At 40.8% G+C, this 17,252-nt stretch overlaps 2 protein-coding genes across 5 annotated transcripts; one reads left to right on the top strand and one right to left on the bottom strand.

The window, feature by feature from the left end:
• Positions 1-74: 74 nt before the first annotated feature.
• Positions 75-5,014, bottom strand: abraxas1 (abraxas 1, BRCA1 A complex subunit). Of its 2 annotated transcripts, none has more exons than XM_028026439.1 (9): positions 4,861-5,014; positions 3,665-3,755; positions 3,438-3,474; positions 3,274-3,340; positions 1,956-2,152; positions 1,763-1,882; positions 1,603-1,687; positions 679-796; positions 75-611 (listed from the first exon to the last, which is right to left on the bottom strand). In XM_028026439.1, exons 1-9 carry the CDS (start codon positions 4,984-4,986, stop codon positions 358-360), a joined length of 1,095 nt encoding a protein of 364 aa, XP_027882240.1. In that variant the 5' UTR covers positions 4,987-5,014; the 3' UTR covers positions 75-357. The 2 variants fall into 2 exon arrangements, with proteins under 2 accessions (XP_027882240.1, XP_027882241.1); XM_028026440.1 differs by lacking the exon at positions 4,861-5,014 and adding an exon at positions 4,638-4,786.
• On the top strand, positions 4,884-17,038 carry gpat3 (glycerol-3-phosphate acyltransferase 3). 3 transcript variants are annotated; one of them, XM_028026435.1, is made up of 13 exons: positions 4,884-5,037; positions 5,937-6,108; positions 6,225-6,291; positions 9,399-9,687; positions 10,000-10,074; positions 10,846-10,935; positions 11,398-11,491; positions 11,559-11,674; positions 12,921-12,976; positions 13,062-13,147; positions 13,225-13,353; positions 15,253-15,332; positions 15,771-17,038. In XM_028026435.1, the coding sequence occupies exons 2-13, from the start codon at positions 5,965-5,967 to the stop codon at positions 15,916-15,918; spliced, it is 1,374 nt and encodes a 457-aa protein (XP_027882236.1). In that variant the 5' UTR covers positions 4,884-5,037; positions 5,937-5,964; the 3' UTR covers positions 15,919-17,038. The 3 variants fall into 3 exon arrangements, with proteins under 3 accessions (XP_027882236.1, XP_027882239.1, XP_027882238.1); XM_028026438.1 differs by having other exon boundaries at positions 6,225-6,288; positions 9,396-9,687; XM_028026437.1 differs by lacking the exon at positions 4,884-5,037 and adding an exon at positions 5,524-5,634.
• Positions 17,039-17,252: the final 214 nt, after the last annotated feature.

A 17,252-nucleotide genomic window follows, 5' to 3' on the forward strand; every position in this document is an offset into this window, starting at 1 on the left:
AACACCCGTTGAGCTGCAGTTAGAAACTATGGAAAACCTTTCAGTCAGTAATAAATATGGCTGTGAGGCACCAATATAAATATGAATTTATTCCAATAAATTCTAAAGAACAATTGTTATTCTGAACCATCTCCAGGTGACAATATGTCACCAGTTCTCAGATTTGTTTATCTGAGAACTTAAAAAATACTCAGCATTTTTCATAAAAAAAAAAAAAAAAACATTATTTTCAAATAAAACATATCTACATATTTTATTTCTGCAGTTAATTTAAGCCCAGCATTTATTCAGGCTTTATTTAGCATTTATTTATTTCCCCTGCATTAGGGATGGACTTCCCTGATGCAGGATGCTGAGTCAGCAGTTGTTCCTCCTTCGTTTCCTGCCCCTGCCCTGCAGCGCCCCCCTCTGCTTCGTCCCATGGTCGTCCTGCTGCAGGGCAGGCTGCTCCTGCTCCCTGTCTGAGTCTGCTGCCATCGTGTCTCTGCTGGGAACAGGGAAGGCCTGCAGGGACAGCCTCTGAGAGAGCAAGAGAGGGCAGGAGCCCAGCAGCGCTCTAACGGCCTTTAGCAACAGCTGGTTGTTCCTGGGCTCAACTGGGCTGCTGGTTTCTATGGAAACAGACAGCGTGAGGACTTGACTGGAGTTGGAGCACCTGTAGGTAGATCTGGATCTTACCTGCAACTTTTCCTGCTGAGCTTTGCTGCTTCTCTCTGAGGCTCTTCCTCAGGGCTGAAACCTCCAGCTGCAGTGCTTCTACTGCACGCTCGCTCTCCTCCACCTCTCTGCACGCTTTCTGTCCACACACACAGCAAGACAGTCTGAAGACACAGGGCTCCCATACATCCACCATGTCAAAACATAAAACTTCCACAGTCAGATTAGCATTGGAACTCAAACTCTAAATACAACAGTGAGGAGAGGAAGGAAAGGAGAAAAGTAGAGAGAAGAAAGAGGGAGGAAAGGAAGAGATGGAAGGGAAGAAAGGAGAATAAAGTGTGGTTCATCTGGTTCTGCTGGAGGTTTCTTCCTGTTAAAGGGAGTTTGTCCTCTCCACTGTCACTACATGCATGCTCAGTATGAGGAATTTCTTTAAAATAAACCCGAGTTGCCCACCTCTGATGTAAACGATTGCCCCTGGATGTTCATCCAGAAGAAGTGAACGCTGCAAGTCAATTTGATGCAAACTGATGGGATTCTTTAGAAACTTTTTAAGCTACTTCAATGTACAACTGTTAACTGTTTGATAACTACTATCAATTGGAATGTATGTGGGATTGAATTGAAATGAATTTTTGTGAAATACCTTGAGATGACATTTGTTGTGATTTTGTGCTATATTAATAAACTGAATAGAATAAAGGGGTAGAAAAAAAGTACAAAATGGATGGGAAAAAGGACAAATGGGACAGATGGAATGGAGAGGAGAGACAAGCTAGGAAGCAAGGAATGAAAAAAAAGAGTAAAAAGAAAATGGGGTGAAGAAAGAAATGAATAAAGGAAGTGTGGATGGAATCACACTCTGGAAAATAAATCAACTTCCAGACCGTGCAGGAACCCTGATGATGAGAACATTGCGACGCTCTTTCACTCCTCCCTCACCTGCAGCTCCACCTGCAGAGAGTCGTTCATCTTGTTCATCTCATCCACCTCCTTCAGCAGCCCACTGGGGGAGAAGAACCTGGACCTGGAACGGACGGCGGAGCTTTGTGAGCAGGAGCCCAGCTGCTACCCGTCTGGGCCGGCATGAAAGCAAAGTTACCTGTGTTTGTTCATGGTGAGGCTGTAGCCTGAAGCGGAGCAGGGAGCAGACACCTTCCAGTAGCCCTGCTGCTCCAGGAGACCCAGGTTGGTCACCAGCACCGGGATGTTCACGAAGCGCCTGTAGAGAGAAGAGGACAGCACTCCCTCAGTAAACACACCGAACCGACCTGTCCCACTGGAGCGGGCGTCACCTGCTGCGGGACGTGAAGGCGGAGTACTCCATGCGATGGGTGGAGTCTGTGGGGGTCACCCTGCTGGACGTCAGCAGCAGGAAGATCATGTGGGGGTTCTTCAGAACGCTCTTCAGCTTGTCATGGACCAGCTTCTCCCTGAACGTCATGTGCTGCTCTGAGTGCCGGCGCTGCCGGTACCAGCCGATAACACTGTCCTGCACCACAAACACTAAACTTCACTGAGACACACTCACACCTCACTTGTCATCACACTACATCACACAAGGAGTGTTCACTCTACACTGGTAGAGATGAACGGATGTGATATTCATATCTATACTAGTCCTGATATTGAAAAAGATTTCAGATCAGGTATTGGTGACAATGTGCCTGATCAATCCTGCTGAGTCTGTACACATGAAAAACATCCACCATTACTAATGTCGTTAGGCCCACAGGCAACTCTTGCTTTAAAATGATATAAGACATATTTGTCTCTTAAACACTGAGAATTTGGACAAAATGTGAAAGACCAACAAAATTGAAAAACAATGAAGGCAAACGTAGGGTTTTAGATGATTGGTAAAGAAAAAATCTGAAAGGTGCAGCATGCATGTGTATGTCACCCACTTTATTTTAATGCCCTAAAATAAAATAAAATCACCTTCAGATATTAACTCCAGCTGTGTCCAGTTTTATCTCAGTATAAACGCAGCTGTTCTGTTTCTGCTCAGTCAGCAACATGAAGACCAAGAAACCCAGCAGACGGACCTGGGAGGAGGTTAGGATAACAAACTAGATTCAAAGCTTTAGACTCCTCACAGAACTCTGATTCATGTGAACGTGGAGCGAATGTGGACAGACATAAAATAAAAAATAAAATGGCAGAATGGCCTAGTCAAAGGTCAGACCTTCAACTGAGAACATGTGGCAAAATTGATTTTGAGAGAGGAGGGAGATCAGCCTTGTGTTGTGGACGTTATGAGCCAATTACACAGAGAAGGGTAGAAATACTTTTGCAAGACTGTGATAATAAGGTAAGTCATACAGGTTAGAATACAATCCCAATGTATGCTACACGTTAAATGATAAGCCCACATATATTAAACACCCAAATTAACCTCACAGTCATGTTTTTGGACTTTGGGAGGAAACCGAAGTACTCAGAGAGAACCCATACATCCACAGGGAGAACATTCAAACTCCATGCAGAAAGATTTGAACCCAAAACCTCACACATTAAACACATCATGCTACATAAAATATATATATATAAAAAACAAAACAGAAATGTCACCAAACCTTCCACAGAGAGCTGAACCCATCCCTCACCTACCTGCTTGTTATCTGCAAGCATCTCCTGCAGCACATCCAGGTTCACCTCCCCAGAGCTGCTGTACAGACTGACACACACACACACACACACACACACTGTCAAACAGCACATACACACATACAGTAACAGCTAAACTGTGCTGATGACTGATCTGCAGGACTCACGTGTTCAGCTTGAGGCAGGCGATGTGCTTCTGGATGTCTGTCAGACAAACACATTACCACACACTGATGACACACAACTGTTGAGCTCTACATACAGCTGAACATTTCTTGGAGTTTAAATCACATTTTCAGAATTTTTCTGTATACAGAAAATGTGAATATAACACACCAAGACTAATAATAGTCCTACATGACTCAATAATGGTACTGCACTAGTGGGTACTCACTGTATATTTCCTCAATGTGAATGTGGTCAGACTGGGAGTCGCTGATGGTGACCTGTTCATGGAAGCTGCTTTCTCCCAGCACCAAGCCTTCCTGGCAGAGAGGAGAGAGCAGACAGCAGACATCAGGCTGCAGTCCAGCATGCATTGCTCTCTGCTGCAGGAAGTAGCTCCTCAAGGTGTTATGAACAGTCAGACTCATAATAGAGAGATGTGCTGCAACAGCAGGAAGACTTATTTCTCCTACTGGTTTATGTGAACTGCTCCTCTTAATGTGATCACTGTTGTCCGCAGAAGTGGAAGAGTTCTTTCTTGTTCTGCCCACTAAATTAGTGTACAGACGTCTTATACTGTTAATGTTCCAAAGCCTTCAGCAACATGGAACATACAGTTAAATGTACTGTATATTTGACCCTGTGTGGATTAAAGAAAATCACTATAAATTATAACGTGTCTCTCTCATTATGCCCTTTAAAAAAATAATTACAGTTATATAATTTCACCCTGAAAAAAAACTCTCAATTAATATTTAAAAGCCCAAACTACGAGTATTACTGTATCCAGTCCTGCCATCACAACAGAGCTAAGATTCAAGTTAAAAATGGCCCTCTGAATTTCACTGTGAAACTAAATGTATGCCGAATATATCTACAGTGCACAGTAGTTCTGCTGATGCACTTAATCAGTTTCTCATTATGTATTTTCTACTTGTAAATGCATTACTCCTCAACACTTCAAAAATACTTGAGCAGAGTCTGGTGTGTTAGCTTGGTTTTAGTGTCACTGGAGCAGCTTTGAATGCTCTCGTGCATTTCATTCCCCGCAGGACGTTAAGTTACAAATAGGGCAGTTTAAATGCAGCTGACTATAAATTAACTTTGTAACTTCTTTGCCAACTGCCATAACTAGAAACAGCATCGCATCGTCAGCAAGATTCGGAAAGCACGACTGTAAAAGTTCTAAAAGACTTTCTCACCACGTCTGAGTCGCTGTTAACATGCTGGAACATGAGAGAAGCTAAAACTGTCCCCGAAATCCGGACACTAGGCTCCGACATGATGCCTCTACATTTACCAAATCCAAACAGCCGCCTTCTTCTTCTTCTTCTTCTTCTTCTTCTTCTTCTGCTTCTTCTTCTTCTTCTACTTCTATGCACATAACGATATGCCACCCATATCTGGGTACTTGCCGCCACCTACCGTACCGGAGTATGTAAGACAAGGATTTTTCTCACTCCGGGTTTCTTGATGATCTTGACGTGCTGCAGATTTCATAACGCCCACAGGGAGCGTGTCCTCGTTCTTCTCTCCGTGGACCAAACACATCCAGAGGTTCTGCTGAGATCAGCTGGACGCTGAGGGACCCTCCACTGTCAGGTCTGTTCTGCTACATCCACCCATGACATTTCTGTCAGTGTTAGTTCGGATGTTTTAAACAGAGCGGTCACTCCTGGTAACGTTTCCACAGGAAGTCCTCTCCGGTCACTGCAGGTCATTTATTAAACTTTTTGCGCTGTCAGATTTTCATTTACCTAACTATATATAGCTTATTATTTCTTGTGGTTTATTGACTAATGTGCAGTAAATGCACGTGCACAGTTGACGCAAAAGTCAAGACCTCAAAAGTTTCTGAATTCCAAGAAATAATAATAGTTCATACTTGCGCTGTATCGTACCGTCCTTTGGTCGTGTTTATTAAATTATTAGTAAAATGACTTTAAAATGACGCTTAATAGTTTAAAGTCAAATGGGGTGTAATACAGAATTCTGTCCCAGTAACCAGGAATAACATCAGCGGTTCTGTGTGTGTTATGCGTATGCGTGCGCGTATGTATGTTTAGATATTTTCACACTCACTTACAGGAACAGTTGCTCATCAAGTTAAGCTTTAAGAAGCAATGGACCAGTTAGAGTCCTCAGGTCCTCATGTGTTATCAGGCAGGCAGTAACCTCAGCGTTGGACAGCTGCTTCAGGTCAGCAGACACTCTAACCTCTAACCTCACTAGTTGCATTCTGCAGCATTGTTAGCTATGGACTGGATCATGATTAATATTATAAAGCACCTGATTGTGAAAACACTCCTCTTGTAATTCCCCCACTTACGTAATTCCCCCATCTTAAATGGGAACTTATCGTTCCCATTTAAGATGTGCCAGCTCTTTTCAAATAGGACCATTTCTAGTTTGCACCAATTACTCCTGGAGGAGAGAAAAGATTATTAGTGAGTCACAGCAGTTAGCTTGTTTGACTGAGAAGGATGGTTACTGGTTTGCAGATGATGAGGTGACCTGAGAGCCGCGGTGATGGAGAACCTTTGGTGTGTGGCTGGGACCATTTTCCAGCTGTGGATGTTCGTGGTGATGTTCTTCATCATGCTTCCCGCCATGTTCGGCCTTTCTCTGGGGGTCACCGAAGTCTACATCCAGGTTCTGGTCAAAATACTCGAGGTAATATTCTTATTCTCAGTTCTGTTTGAGTCCTCACTAGAAAGTTGTGTGTGTTTGTTTAAGCATGCAGCAGTGTGTTGTTCAAAATAATCTGAAACAACCTTAATGTGTTGCAGTGGGCCACATTACGCATCCAGAGGGGCCGACAGGAACAGCCCAGCGCCTCAGTCCCTCTGCATAAGGGTCAGTCCTGTACGCCCATAGAAGCATTCCAGGTTTTTATGGAGATATTCAGATTCTCTACCTCAGTCATAAAAAATCCATGTTAGACTGATTTGTGATTCTAACATGGATCACAAATGTTCCTGTTCCTGCTGGAACAGGAACATCAGACTGGGGACAGGCCAGTCCATCCCAGTCCACTTAAATGAAAGTTGGACTTTAATTTAAGTAAAACTGAAATGAAGGTCAACGATCCATGGGGGATGTCAGAGTTTCTACAGATCTATTAAATTAGCTCAGAGTCCAGGGAGTTTACTGATGTCTTGATGGTGGAGCTGGAGCTAAACTCCAAAAGCTTTTCCCTGAGGTTAGCCTTTATTTTCTCCTCTGTATGGTTGACAATACATCTGTCACCTGTCTGCAGGTGACACATAATAATGGACTTTGATGAAATAACCAAATAACTAGTGCAGAAATCAGGAGTTACCTCACTTTAGTGACAAAAAACAATAGAAAAATTATTTTGGGAAGAGGACAGAACCAGTGAAGAATTAATATCAATAAAACACTAAAAAATAACCAAACACATCAAGTTAATTGGAAAAATGCACAAATAACAATAATACAATAAAAATTATAACAGATTAAAAAAAAGCAGTTTATTACATATTATAGGTCATACAATTAAAACTTAATCATTTCATAAATTCTAAGCAGTAGGAATAACCTATAATTTCTGTTGATGAAATAAATGACATTGAAAATGAAACAAAGTAAAACATACAGGGAGCAAATAAAAAGTTCTAAAATAACAATAACACTACATGAATATCACAAATGAATAACATAAGATTGAACTTTATTAAAACAGAATGTTTGAGGTCCTCAGTTACGTTCTTCACTGTGTTCTAATATCACTCAGCTAGAGGAGGAACTCAGCTCTGGGTTAAAAGGTTCCCCTTGTAGTGGGACTCTTAAACTCTGGTTGCAACATGTGGAGAAGTTCTGCCACGCTGCTGCTGATCTTACATGAGGCGGTCTTTGGCAGATTCTTGTTTGGGCTTTAGTACACAATGTTCTGCTGCAGGAAGGATTTGTTTTTCTAACACATGGCGATCATGTGACGCTGTGAGAGAGAATCGGGACTGCCCATTGGTCGGCTGAACCATCTGATGTTGGGGTTGTCGCTCTGTGTGGGAAAACTCCTGGCTCGTCTCATGTTGATGATGCAACAGCAGGTTGTGTAACGGTAGCCAAAGAGCAGACTGGGATCAAATTCAGTTTAAACACACATGTGTTTGTTTAAGTTGAATTTGTGTGTGTGTGTGTGTGTGTGCACATACATGCACACCCCCACACGCCAAGAAACACAGAAACACAGTGAAGCACTCCTTCTGAGTAAGGAAATGTGAAAAATTTTCACATTTGCCTCCTGGCCAGAGGCGATCACTTATTTTTGGAAATAAGTCTGAGAAAACAATCAAACAGAGAGATGATAATTATAGGGATCATTAAGAGTAGGTAGTATCTTACCTGCAGCTTTGGACACTCATCTGTTTGTGAGAATATCCACTGTACGACATTGCTGCACTTACACAACAGAAAAGTATTTACTCTTCTGGCTTCTGGAATAAAACCATATTATTAGTACACAGAGCTTATTGTGATAGCCAATCCTTTGCTGGACATGGTGTGTAAGTGTGGAGAAGTCACCGTAATGCCCAGACTGGAGCTGTTCAGTTCAACTTGCAAACTTCAGGTCCATCCATCCCATTCATTTAATTAGTTCTCAGCAAAACTGGTATGAAAAAGAAAACAGGAAGCTGAGGGAGACTCGGCTGTGCCTGTGGGGTTAAACATGAGGTCAGCAGCCTCGTGATCCTCCACATGCTGTCAACATTACACACATTGTTCAGCTCTTGCCTGAATCTCATTTCATCTTCATTTTCCCAGCACACAAACAGCTGTGTGAGGAATTACCAACTATTGTTTTCATATTGAGCTTTCTGAGTTTCACTATTCAGGGAGCTGAAGCTGCAGACATCTATGCTGTGATGATCGTTGTATTTGGTGGTTCACTCTGTGATCAAAAGTCAACATAAAAACAACAAATAAGCCTAAGAAATTTATAAAATGACTTTTTTTGTGTGTTATTTAAACTTTATTTAATCAGCAAACACCGACAATGGAACTTCTGGTCAACTTGACAGCAGGTCCTGTCTTTGCAAAATAAGCTCACATCACAACAGCTGCCAGTTGGTGTCAGAGTTTGGACTGATATGCATCATCAGTCCAAACTGTAATGATCTGGGTTTGGGTTGCAGGCACAGAACCTGGGCAGCTTGCAGTTACTGAGTAAACTACAAGTCACTCTGCATGCCAGTATTATTAGTTGGTTTCCCATAAATACAATTCCTTACAATAGACTGTGGGTAGACTATGGAAAGTAAGTGATAGGAAATAAAGTCACTAAGCCAACCCTTTAAGTTATTTACAACTGTATGCTAAGTACTACCTTATCTTCACAAACTGACCACAAGTGTCGCCATGCATGAACTGGAAGGTAACTGGACCGTGCGGTCTGTCGACTCTTGAAGTGCTGTTGAGATTCTGCATTAATGTAAATGACTGGATGCCATATCAGGTGCAAAAACCCCCATTGTGGGTCTAATCTGATGCATTGTCAGTTTAAAGTCTTGTTGGTAGCTGGTATGAGATGTTCTTAACAGGGTGAATCAACCAGTATCAATCTGTTCATATCTGCCACTGTAACTTCAGAAAAAACTATTGCATTTTTTTTTCTTTTTTAAAAAAAAATTGTCTAAAGATTTCATGTTTTAAAGAACTTTACATCTTAAATAAGCATCACTGGATCTTTACTGGATTTTTCTATTTTTTAACTTTGTGTCTTGCTGAACCTCAGTGGAGGTTTTTGTCCACCTCTGGGCTTTAAACAGTTTTTGAAATGAAAATCTGTTTTAATAATTTTAATCATTAAAACAAATATGTCCAACAGTATGCTTTCCCATAAAAATCTAATAACTTAAAGTCAAAACTCTAGCCCATGGCCTTTTTCCTGCTGTGTCATGATGGTAGAACTACCTCTGGTTCTGCTGGTTGTCTTGCAGGGATCATAGAGCGAGCGGGGGGGTCCATGGAGGAGGAGATGTGGCAGCTCCGGTGCTCTCGGCCCGAGGCGGCGGGGGCCTTCTGTTTGAGCGATGGTGTGTATTTCTGTAAGAAGGGTCTGGAGAGCATTGTGGATGACCAGGTGACGCAGAGATTTTCCTCAGAGGAGTTGGCTTCCTGGAACCTTCTGACCCGCACCAACCAAAACTTCTACTACATCAGCCTCCGCCTCACCATCATCTGGGGCCTCGGAGTCTTTGTGCGATACTGCATCCTCTTACCTTTCAGGTCAGTCAGTGTGACACAGATCAGCCTCCCGGAGGCTGGGACAGACATGAGACTAGAAGCTGCTAAGATCATCTTCCTCTGGCTGACAGTGACCAAACACAAAGACTGAGTCATGACAGGAATATATTCTGTTTTATTATTTGGTATGGAGCTTAATGTCAGATCAAATGATCTGAAACACAGAGTAGTGCTGGAGCTCCTCTCACAGGGGTTTCTCTGTTATAAATCAGAAAGAAGAAGTATTTCAACACAAATTTCATTCTGTGAGGAGTTTAACATGAATCTGTTAGAAGTCTATGTGACTTTCTGCAGGATTGCTCTGGCCTCTACCGGTCTCTCCTGGCTGGTGATTGGAACATCTGTGGTTGGATTTCTGCCTGAGAGCAGGTAAGATACAAGAAATAAACACATCAGTTCAGTGTCTTGTAAAATGATAAAATACTTTTAATATATTTTATTTGGATTTTATGCAATTGACCAACACAAAGTACCATAGAAGTGTGATTAAAAACAAATTTCTAAAGAGCAAATTCTTTTCAGATAAATTCTTGAAAAATGTGGTGTTCCTTTGAATTGAGTCCCACTGACTCAATACTTTGTAGAAACACCTTTTGCTGTCATAGAGCTGCAGGTCCAATATAGGGGCAAATCTCTATCAGGTTGGTGCATCTAAGGATTTATTTTCTACAGCCTAAACCTAACCCCTAACCCTATTTAGGGCGAGGGCCAAAAACCCAAAAACAACATTTTCCCTCATGGGGACCAAGAAAATGTCCCCACAAGGAGCAATAGTTCCCACATTGTAGACAGAAATAGGTCCCCACAAGGATATAAACACCTGGTACACACTCACACACAAACATATACACTCTTTTTGCTTACTACGTAACTCACATTTGGTTTCACATTTTATTTACTAGTATCAGAGGAATGTGTGCTGAAAATGACGGCTGGCAATTCATCTAAGATTTATATTTGTAAAAATATCTGCTTTGTGTTGGTCTCTCATGTAAAATACAATGAGGTTTAGGGCTGTAAAATGTACAATAAATCAGAAGTGTGATGAGTATTTTGGCAGAGTGCTTTAAATAGCATTGCTCTATTTTTAAAGCGTATTTTGAAGCCGTCCCAATTCTCCTGTGTTTTTTTGTGTATCAGTGCAAAGAACTGGCTGAGTGAGCTGGTCCACCTGACCTGCTACAGGATCTGTGCCAGAGGACTGTCCGCTACCATCCACTACCACAACAAGTCAGTCACACTCCAACTTCCAACACTTTACTGTACTTTTCATTTAAAGTTATTAGTTTGCTAAATGTAGAGTTTAAAGAACAAAGTTTAACCTTAGACATTAAATAAATGATTTTCAAACCGTGTAGTTTCTTCTCTTATTTTGTGAAATGAAATGATTGGTAGAAAAACAGCCTAATAATAAAAAATTATTATGCTCTCATTAAAATTAAATGAAACCAGATGCTAGATAATAGTATTCAGGCATATAGACTCGTATTCTTTTCCCATGCTTTATTGTTGATCTGATGGAAATGTTTTTTTCAGACCAGGAACTAAAGTAAGCTGGCTCTTTAGAAGAATTTGCAAGAACTGTGCACAGTTTGAATGTGGAAATTTCAAAGTTAGGAATTGCTGTTCAGTTTCCTAACTTTAGCCAGTGTTGTGAGATCCACATTGGCCTCTGTGCTGGTGTTTCTGCAGAGAGAACAGGCCTCAGAAGGGAGGAATATGTGTTGCGAACCACACTACCCCCATCGATGTGGTGATCCTGGCCAATGATGGTTGCTACGCCATGGTGAGTTTTGCTTCTTGGGAATATCAGTGAGTCTGTGACTCCTTCTGTAATCCCACCTTGTCCACAGGTCGGACAGACTCATGGAGGTCTGCTGGGGATCCTTCAGAAGTCCATGGTCAGGTCCTGCCCCCATGTCTGGTTCGAGAGGTCGGAGATGAAGGACCGAAACGCAGTGACCAGCAGGTGACGACAAGGTTCACATGACAACAAGAAGCTTTATGACAACTAGTTAGAAAAAACTTCTTCAAATGGACTTTATTTCCTATGGACTGATGTGACATAAAAACTAAGGCAGACAATCGGTGTCTCAATCTGAGTCCAGCTGTAGCATTAGCATGAGCCCCTCCCACTCAGACTCTGTCAGATGAGATTGTGTTAAACATTCAGTATTATCAGGAGTGTTGCCTTGATTCTTTCAGACACATTTGAGAAATCCTTTTAATCTCTCTTGAGCAAAACACTTGAGCCACCTTGCCTGCTGGTGTTGGTCAGAGGGTCCGGTGCTGCCTCTGTCAGACTGCTGCAGGGCAACGGTGGCCACATGCAGCAGCTCACCACCATCAGCATGTGAATGACTGAATGTAATGTGAAGTGTTTTCTGTCAAGGGACACACTTGACAAAGTGCTATACACGTACAGGCCATTTGCCATTTTTCCTCTCCACTGTTGCTCCTGCATGCTCAGTATGAGGGAATGCTGTAAAGTCAACGACACAATTCAGGCGCCCCCTGCTGGTCCAGGAGGAATGAATTCTGCAATTCAATCTGCTGGGTTTCCTTAGAAACGTTTGAATCCATTTTGAATAATTAATTGAGCTTACTGTACTGTTTGATTACTAGGATCAACTGGAATGCATATGTGACTGGATTGAAATCACTTTTTTGAGATGACACTTGTTGTGAATTGGCCCTATAAACAAACTGAATTGAAATGAACTGATGAACAAAGTGCTTAGCAAAAAAACATGAAATTGAAGGAAGACAAAATAAGAACTTGCAAGACCATGAAACAAAGCTAGAACAAAGATAAAGAAAGCCAAGCAATACAAAACTAAAACCTCAAAGTCACACTGAAGACAACACAGACTGCAGGAGCTGCATGCGATCCAGCGATCAGCCCAGACTCCCAGTTCAGCTCAGACTATCACACTGGATGACTCATTCTGAGTCATGCCTTCAGCAAAAGGGTTCACCTCACACATGATTGGTCACTCTCATGCTTTGTGACCACACTACAGGAAAAATACACTATGTGGTCACTGTCAAAGATGATTCAGGATTTATTTAACCCACTATAGAACCAGAGGTTGAGGAGCTCTGTGCGAACTCACAATGAGGAGATCTGCTTTGTTTTAAATAAACTGAAATCAAGTTAAGATTGTTTGATTATTGTGAGGATGACTCGGGGCTTTACGTCCCTCTCTCTGCAGACTGAGACATCACATCGCTGCAAAGACCAAACTTCCCATCCTCATATTTCCTGAAGGTTTGAGTCTTCTGTGACGTTGTACATAAAGATGATCATGATCATTTTCATGGTTTGGTGACGTTTGTCTATTTGTTTCCAACAGGAACATGTGTCAACAACACCTCAGTCATGATGTTCAAAAAGGGAAGCTTTGAAATCGGAGGAACCATTTATCCAGTAACTATTAAGGTAGAAACAAGCAGTTGGACTCTCCTGGTTCTCTGGTTCAGGTTGAAGTGAAACGGTTTGCTTTGTGTCTGTTCCAGTACGACCGTCGCTTCGGGGATGCTTTCTGGAACAGCAGCAAATACAACATTGTTAGCTACCTGCTGCGCACGATGACCAGCTGGGCCATAGTGGTCAATGTGTGGTACCTCCCTCCCATGACCATACAGGTACTCACTGCTCCTTCCAATACATCAGACTGGCTGTGAGCACAATCACAAACTGTAACCAAGGCCTCAGCCACCTTACTGCTGATAGTTTTTATGTTTTTGAAGAAACAAAAAGAACAGAACAAGATAAAAAAAAAACTTGCGATGGTGATATCAGGTATATGTCTGGTTTCTTCTTTCCTCTCTTAATCTACGCTTCCATCATTCTGTGACCTTTAGCATTTTGGACAACATCATGTCTAGTGTGAACATCTCCTGCTGTGAGACTGTCCAGCTGGCTAAATATGAAAAATGCAAGTCTATAACACAGGAATATATTAGCCAGCAATTGTCGCTCTCCAAACAGTCCTTAGTAATATGAATATTGGGTTTTCCTTTTAAGATGGAACATGTATGCTAACTGACACCTTTGTTCACTTTTTAAAATCATTGCAGACATTAGAAATTATTCATCTACTAGTGTGTTTTTTAAATGAAAGACATAATGAATGAGAAGGTTGCAGATGAACGTAATGTCAGGGCTGGTAACAAACATTCTTCTAATTCTTTCCCCGACATGTTGGTGTACGTTTCATTTTGACCTGTAGGTGGCAGTCTTGTCCTTCTGTGAAGATTCACAGCCACAGATATTTCTTACAAACTTCACTGCTTCACTGTTAGACCTGTTCTCATGGGTTTGCGATGAAGATAATTTCTAAACATTTCAGAATGTTAGAGAATTTATTGTCACAATTTTATTAAAACCATGTATATTCTGTTCATATTGCCTTGAAATAACAACATTGCACTTGATGCTAGCAGTCTGAAGCGGAGTGCAAAGTAGATTTTTGCAATAATGTTAATTTTCAGAAACATTTATAGACCTTAGAATGAGGTGAATTTCAGATGATAACCTACATTGTAACGTAGAGTCTATTAAAAAACTGAAGCAGTAAAGTTTATGAAGAACCAGATTTCTATTTAAATGCAGGCCAAATTATTCACCTAGCCTTAAAGGAGCAGTATCGTGTAAAATGTACTTTTTTGTTACAATGTTATTATCTCATCAGGAGTGTTGCCTTGATTCTTTCATGCATGTTTGAGAAATCCTTTAATCTCCCATGGCAAGTAGTTTAAAAGCCTCCATGATTCCACCTCACAAAACAACCAAGTTTTGTGAGCTAGTCAAGTGGGCTAGTGGACTCCTTCAAACTAGCCAGCAGCAATTAGTAAACACCTGCTGGAACTGAGCAACGCTGGTAGAAACACTGTTAAAGGGTTAATAAAGGAGCAGAGCAGGAGTTTTTAAAGAGACAAAGGCCCAATTTCAAGGTGTTAATTTACAAAGTCACATTTCTTTTAAGTCATATTTGATATATATAACATTTTTATAACAATTGAAGTTAACCGTCAAATCACCTCCACACATTTGATGGTGCTATAAAATGGCCTGGAAAATACATCATACTGTCTCTTTAAGCTACACACAACACTCATTATAAATGCAGGCAGTGCAGAGACCTCTAAACCAATCACAATTATTTCTCTGCATGTTTGCTTCTAAGAGTGAGATGCAGAAACCAAATAAGATTTTTATTGCTTTGTTGTTATTTATACGACTCACCTGATTATCTGGTCCACTTTTGAAAGAGTTTTAAAATTGGACGGAACTGTTTTTCACCATCAGCCACAAAATAGGTTTTGCAATATCTTAGTAAGAAATCCAAGCATATGGCTATGTGTAATTATAATTTTACTGATTTAAATGAATTTACTTGATTTAAACGTAAACCACACCTCCTGTGCACAAAATCATCCAACCTGAAAGTCTCAATCCAGACCTGCCCAGTTCTTTCTACTGTAGGTCTGAGCTGCTGTGTTTGGTTCTGACTGACTGTTTGTGTTGTGTGTTGTGAGCAGGATGGAGAGGATGCAGCTCAGTTTGCCAACAGAGTCAAGTCTGTCATTGCTCATCAGGGTGGACTGCTGGACCTGGCGTGGTGAGGACTCAACACACTGATTAGATCTGATTTGTTCTCTGACCTTAACTCATCCCACTGTGCAACTGAATACTGCTCCTAACTTACAAGTTGCATTAGTGAAAATCATTTAAATGATTAAATGTTCTGCAAAGGTTTGAATGACAAGAAATAAAGGCAAAGAGAATAGCAGACAGGAAATAAAGCAGCTTATAGAACCTGGTGTGAACAGATGGACTCACAAAGGAAGACAGACGATTATCATCCAGCTCACGATACGTATGTGGCTAGAGTTCAGGAAGGTCAGAAGGTCACAGAGGCTAACATGGAGATGCACATGTGGGAAGTTCTCTTTCAGTGTAACTGTGATGTATTTGTGCATCACAGTTACACAGTGGGGTGGCAGCCATTTTAAGCTGAATGGTTCTAAACATGCGGCTGTAAATGTGCTTCTTATAGGGATGGAGGACTGAAGAGATACAAAGTGAAGGATTCCTTAAAGGAGGAGCAGCAGAAGACGTACAGTAACATCATAGTGGGACAAAACGACATCAGAACCACAAAAACATGCAGCGAGACCAGAGGATCAATAACGCTGGATCAATGAAGAACATGTGATCAGCTGTTAGCTTGGAAACTGATGAAGTATCAGAAGCTAAAGCTGACTGTTCATTAGGGAGGACTGTGTTAATATTCCACCAGGCTTTTGTTTTCATTAAATGTTTTGTATGTACTTTGTGTGTGTGTGTGTAGGTGTGTGTGTGGGTGTGTGTGTGCGTGTGTGCGCGCGTGTGTGTGTGTGTGTGTGTGTGTGCAATAATGTCCATCCACCAGCAGGGAGCAGTGTGTGATAACACAGTCTTTCTGTCTTGCTCCTCCCTGGATTGGAGGACATGTCCTGTTTCTGTTACAGGCAGTGTCACCACGGCGATGGTGTTCTTTCTGTGTGAGAATGTGGGATGTTATTTTTATAGAGCTGTAGTTATAGAGCAGAAAATGAAAAAAATATTTCTTATAACAAGAAGAAACTCATGCATCATTCACTAAAAGATTTTATATTCATTGGTTGATTTTTTTTAAACTACATTTTCATGCGATTGTCACATATTTGGCGGTACTTTAGGACTGCAGAATGTGATTGTGGATTTTTTTTAAATGACTTTTTTCCATTTTAATGCTTTTCTGTACAAATTAAAGAGAGTAGTTTTGATTTTCACACTTTTTAAATATGGCAAATACTTTGGAATTTTAAGCCTGCACTGCAGGAAGGATATAACTGTGGGGATTGAAATGGAAAAAAAAGGTGAAATAGATGAGTTATTGACATTTCTTTTTTCAGATAGTTACATGTTTGGTTAACAAATCATGGAATATGTGGAATGTTTAACATTGGAACCTTTTTTCATGTTCTGATTACCAGAATGTTACCAGAACCATGTTAATGATAATCATAATTAAGTAAAGTTATTTATAAAACAAAGATATAAATCACTAAGTACCTTACAGTAAATGCAAACACAACACCAGTAGCAGTTTGAACATTTAAATGACGTGAAGATTAAACAGCAGGAAAAGCCTAAAACAAACAGGAGGCTTCATGTGTTTCTTAAAGAAATAAAACAGTGTAAAATGTAAAACACTGATGAGATTCTTCTTGCGTAGCTCAATAAGTGAACAGCAGGATTTTAAAAATAGTAATAAAACAGAAATTCTGTGTTTTCCCTCAAGATTTCAGAGTTTTCACCTGAACACAATCATCACAAAACCTTTTTACTAAGAGACATTACACAGCTCAATTAGAAAGTTACTACTAACATGAGAATTATACTTATTGCATATAAGCCTCTGTGATTTTGAAATATTTCCTAAATTAAAACTCAATCTCATATCAGCAGTTTAAATTGGCAGACTCTCAAACCAGATACTTGACTGAACAGCTTT

The sequence above is a fragment of the Xiphophorus couchianus genome, chromosome 8, assembly GCF_001444195.1.
Source record: "Xiphophorus couchianus chromosome 8, X_couchianus-1.0, whole genome shotgun sequence".
NCBI lineage: Eukaryota > Metazoa > Chordata > Actinopteri > Cyprinodontiformes > Poeciliidae > Xiphophorus > Xiphophorus couchianus.

What these genes read in the sequence shown, in the direction of transcription:
- abraxas1 (XM_028026439.1), bottom strand. Translation starts at nt 4,986, where the DNA reads ATGTGTTTGGTCCACGGAGAGAAGAACGAGGACACGCTCCCTGTGGGC. An exon ending in GCCTTCACGTCCCGCAGCAG is followed by an intron (nt 1,883 to 1,955) that starts GTGACGCCCGCT and finishes TTCTCTCTACAG; the next exon opens with GCGCTTCGTGAACATCCCGG. An exon ending in CTCTGCAGGTGGAGCTGCAG is followed by an intron (nt 797 to 1,602) that starts GTGAGGGAGGAG and finishes GTGTGTGGACAG; the next exon opens with AAAGCGTGCAGAGAGGTGGA.
- gpat3 (XM_028026435.1), top strand. Translation starts at nt 5,965, where the DNA reads ATGGAGAACCTTTGGTGTGTGGCTGGGACCATTTTCCAGCTGTGGATG. An exon ending in CTCAGTCCCTCTGCATAAGG is followed by an intron (nt 6,292 to 9,398) that starts GTCAGTCCTGTA and finishes GTTGTCTTGCAG; the next exon opens with GGATCATAGAGCGAGCGGGG. An exon ending in ACCATCCACTACCACAACAA is followed by an intron (nt 10,936 to 11,397) that starts GTCAGTCACACT and finishes GTGTTTCTGCAG; the next exon opens with AGAGAACAGGCCTCAGAAGG.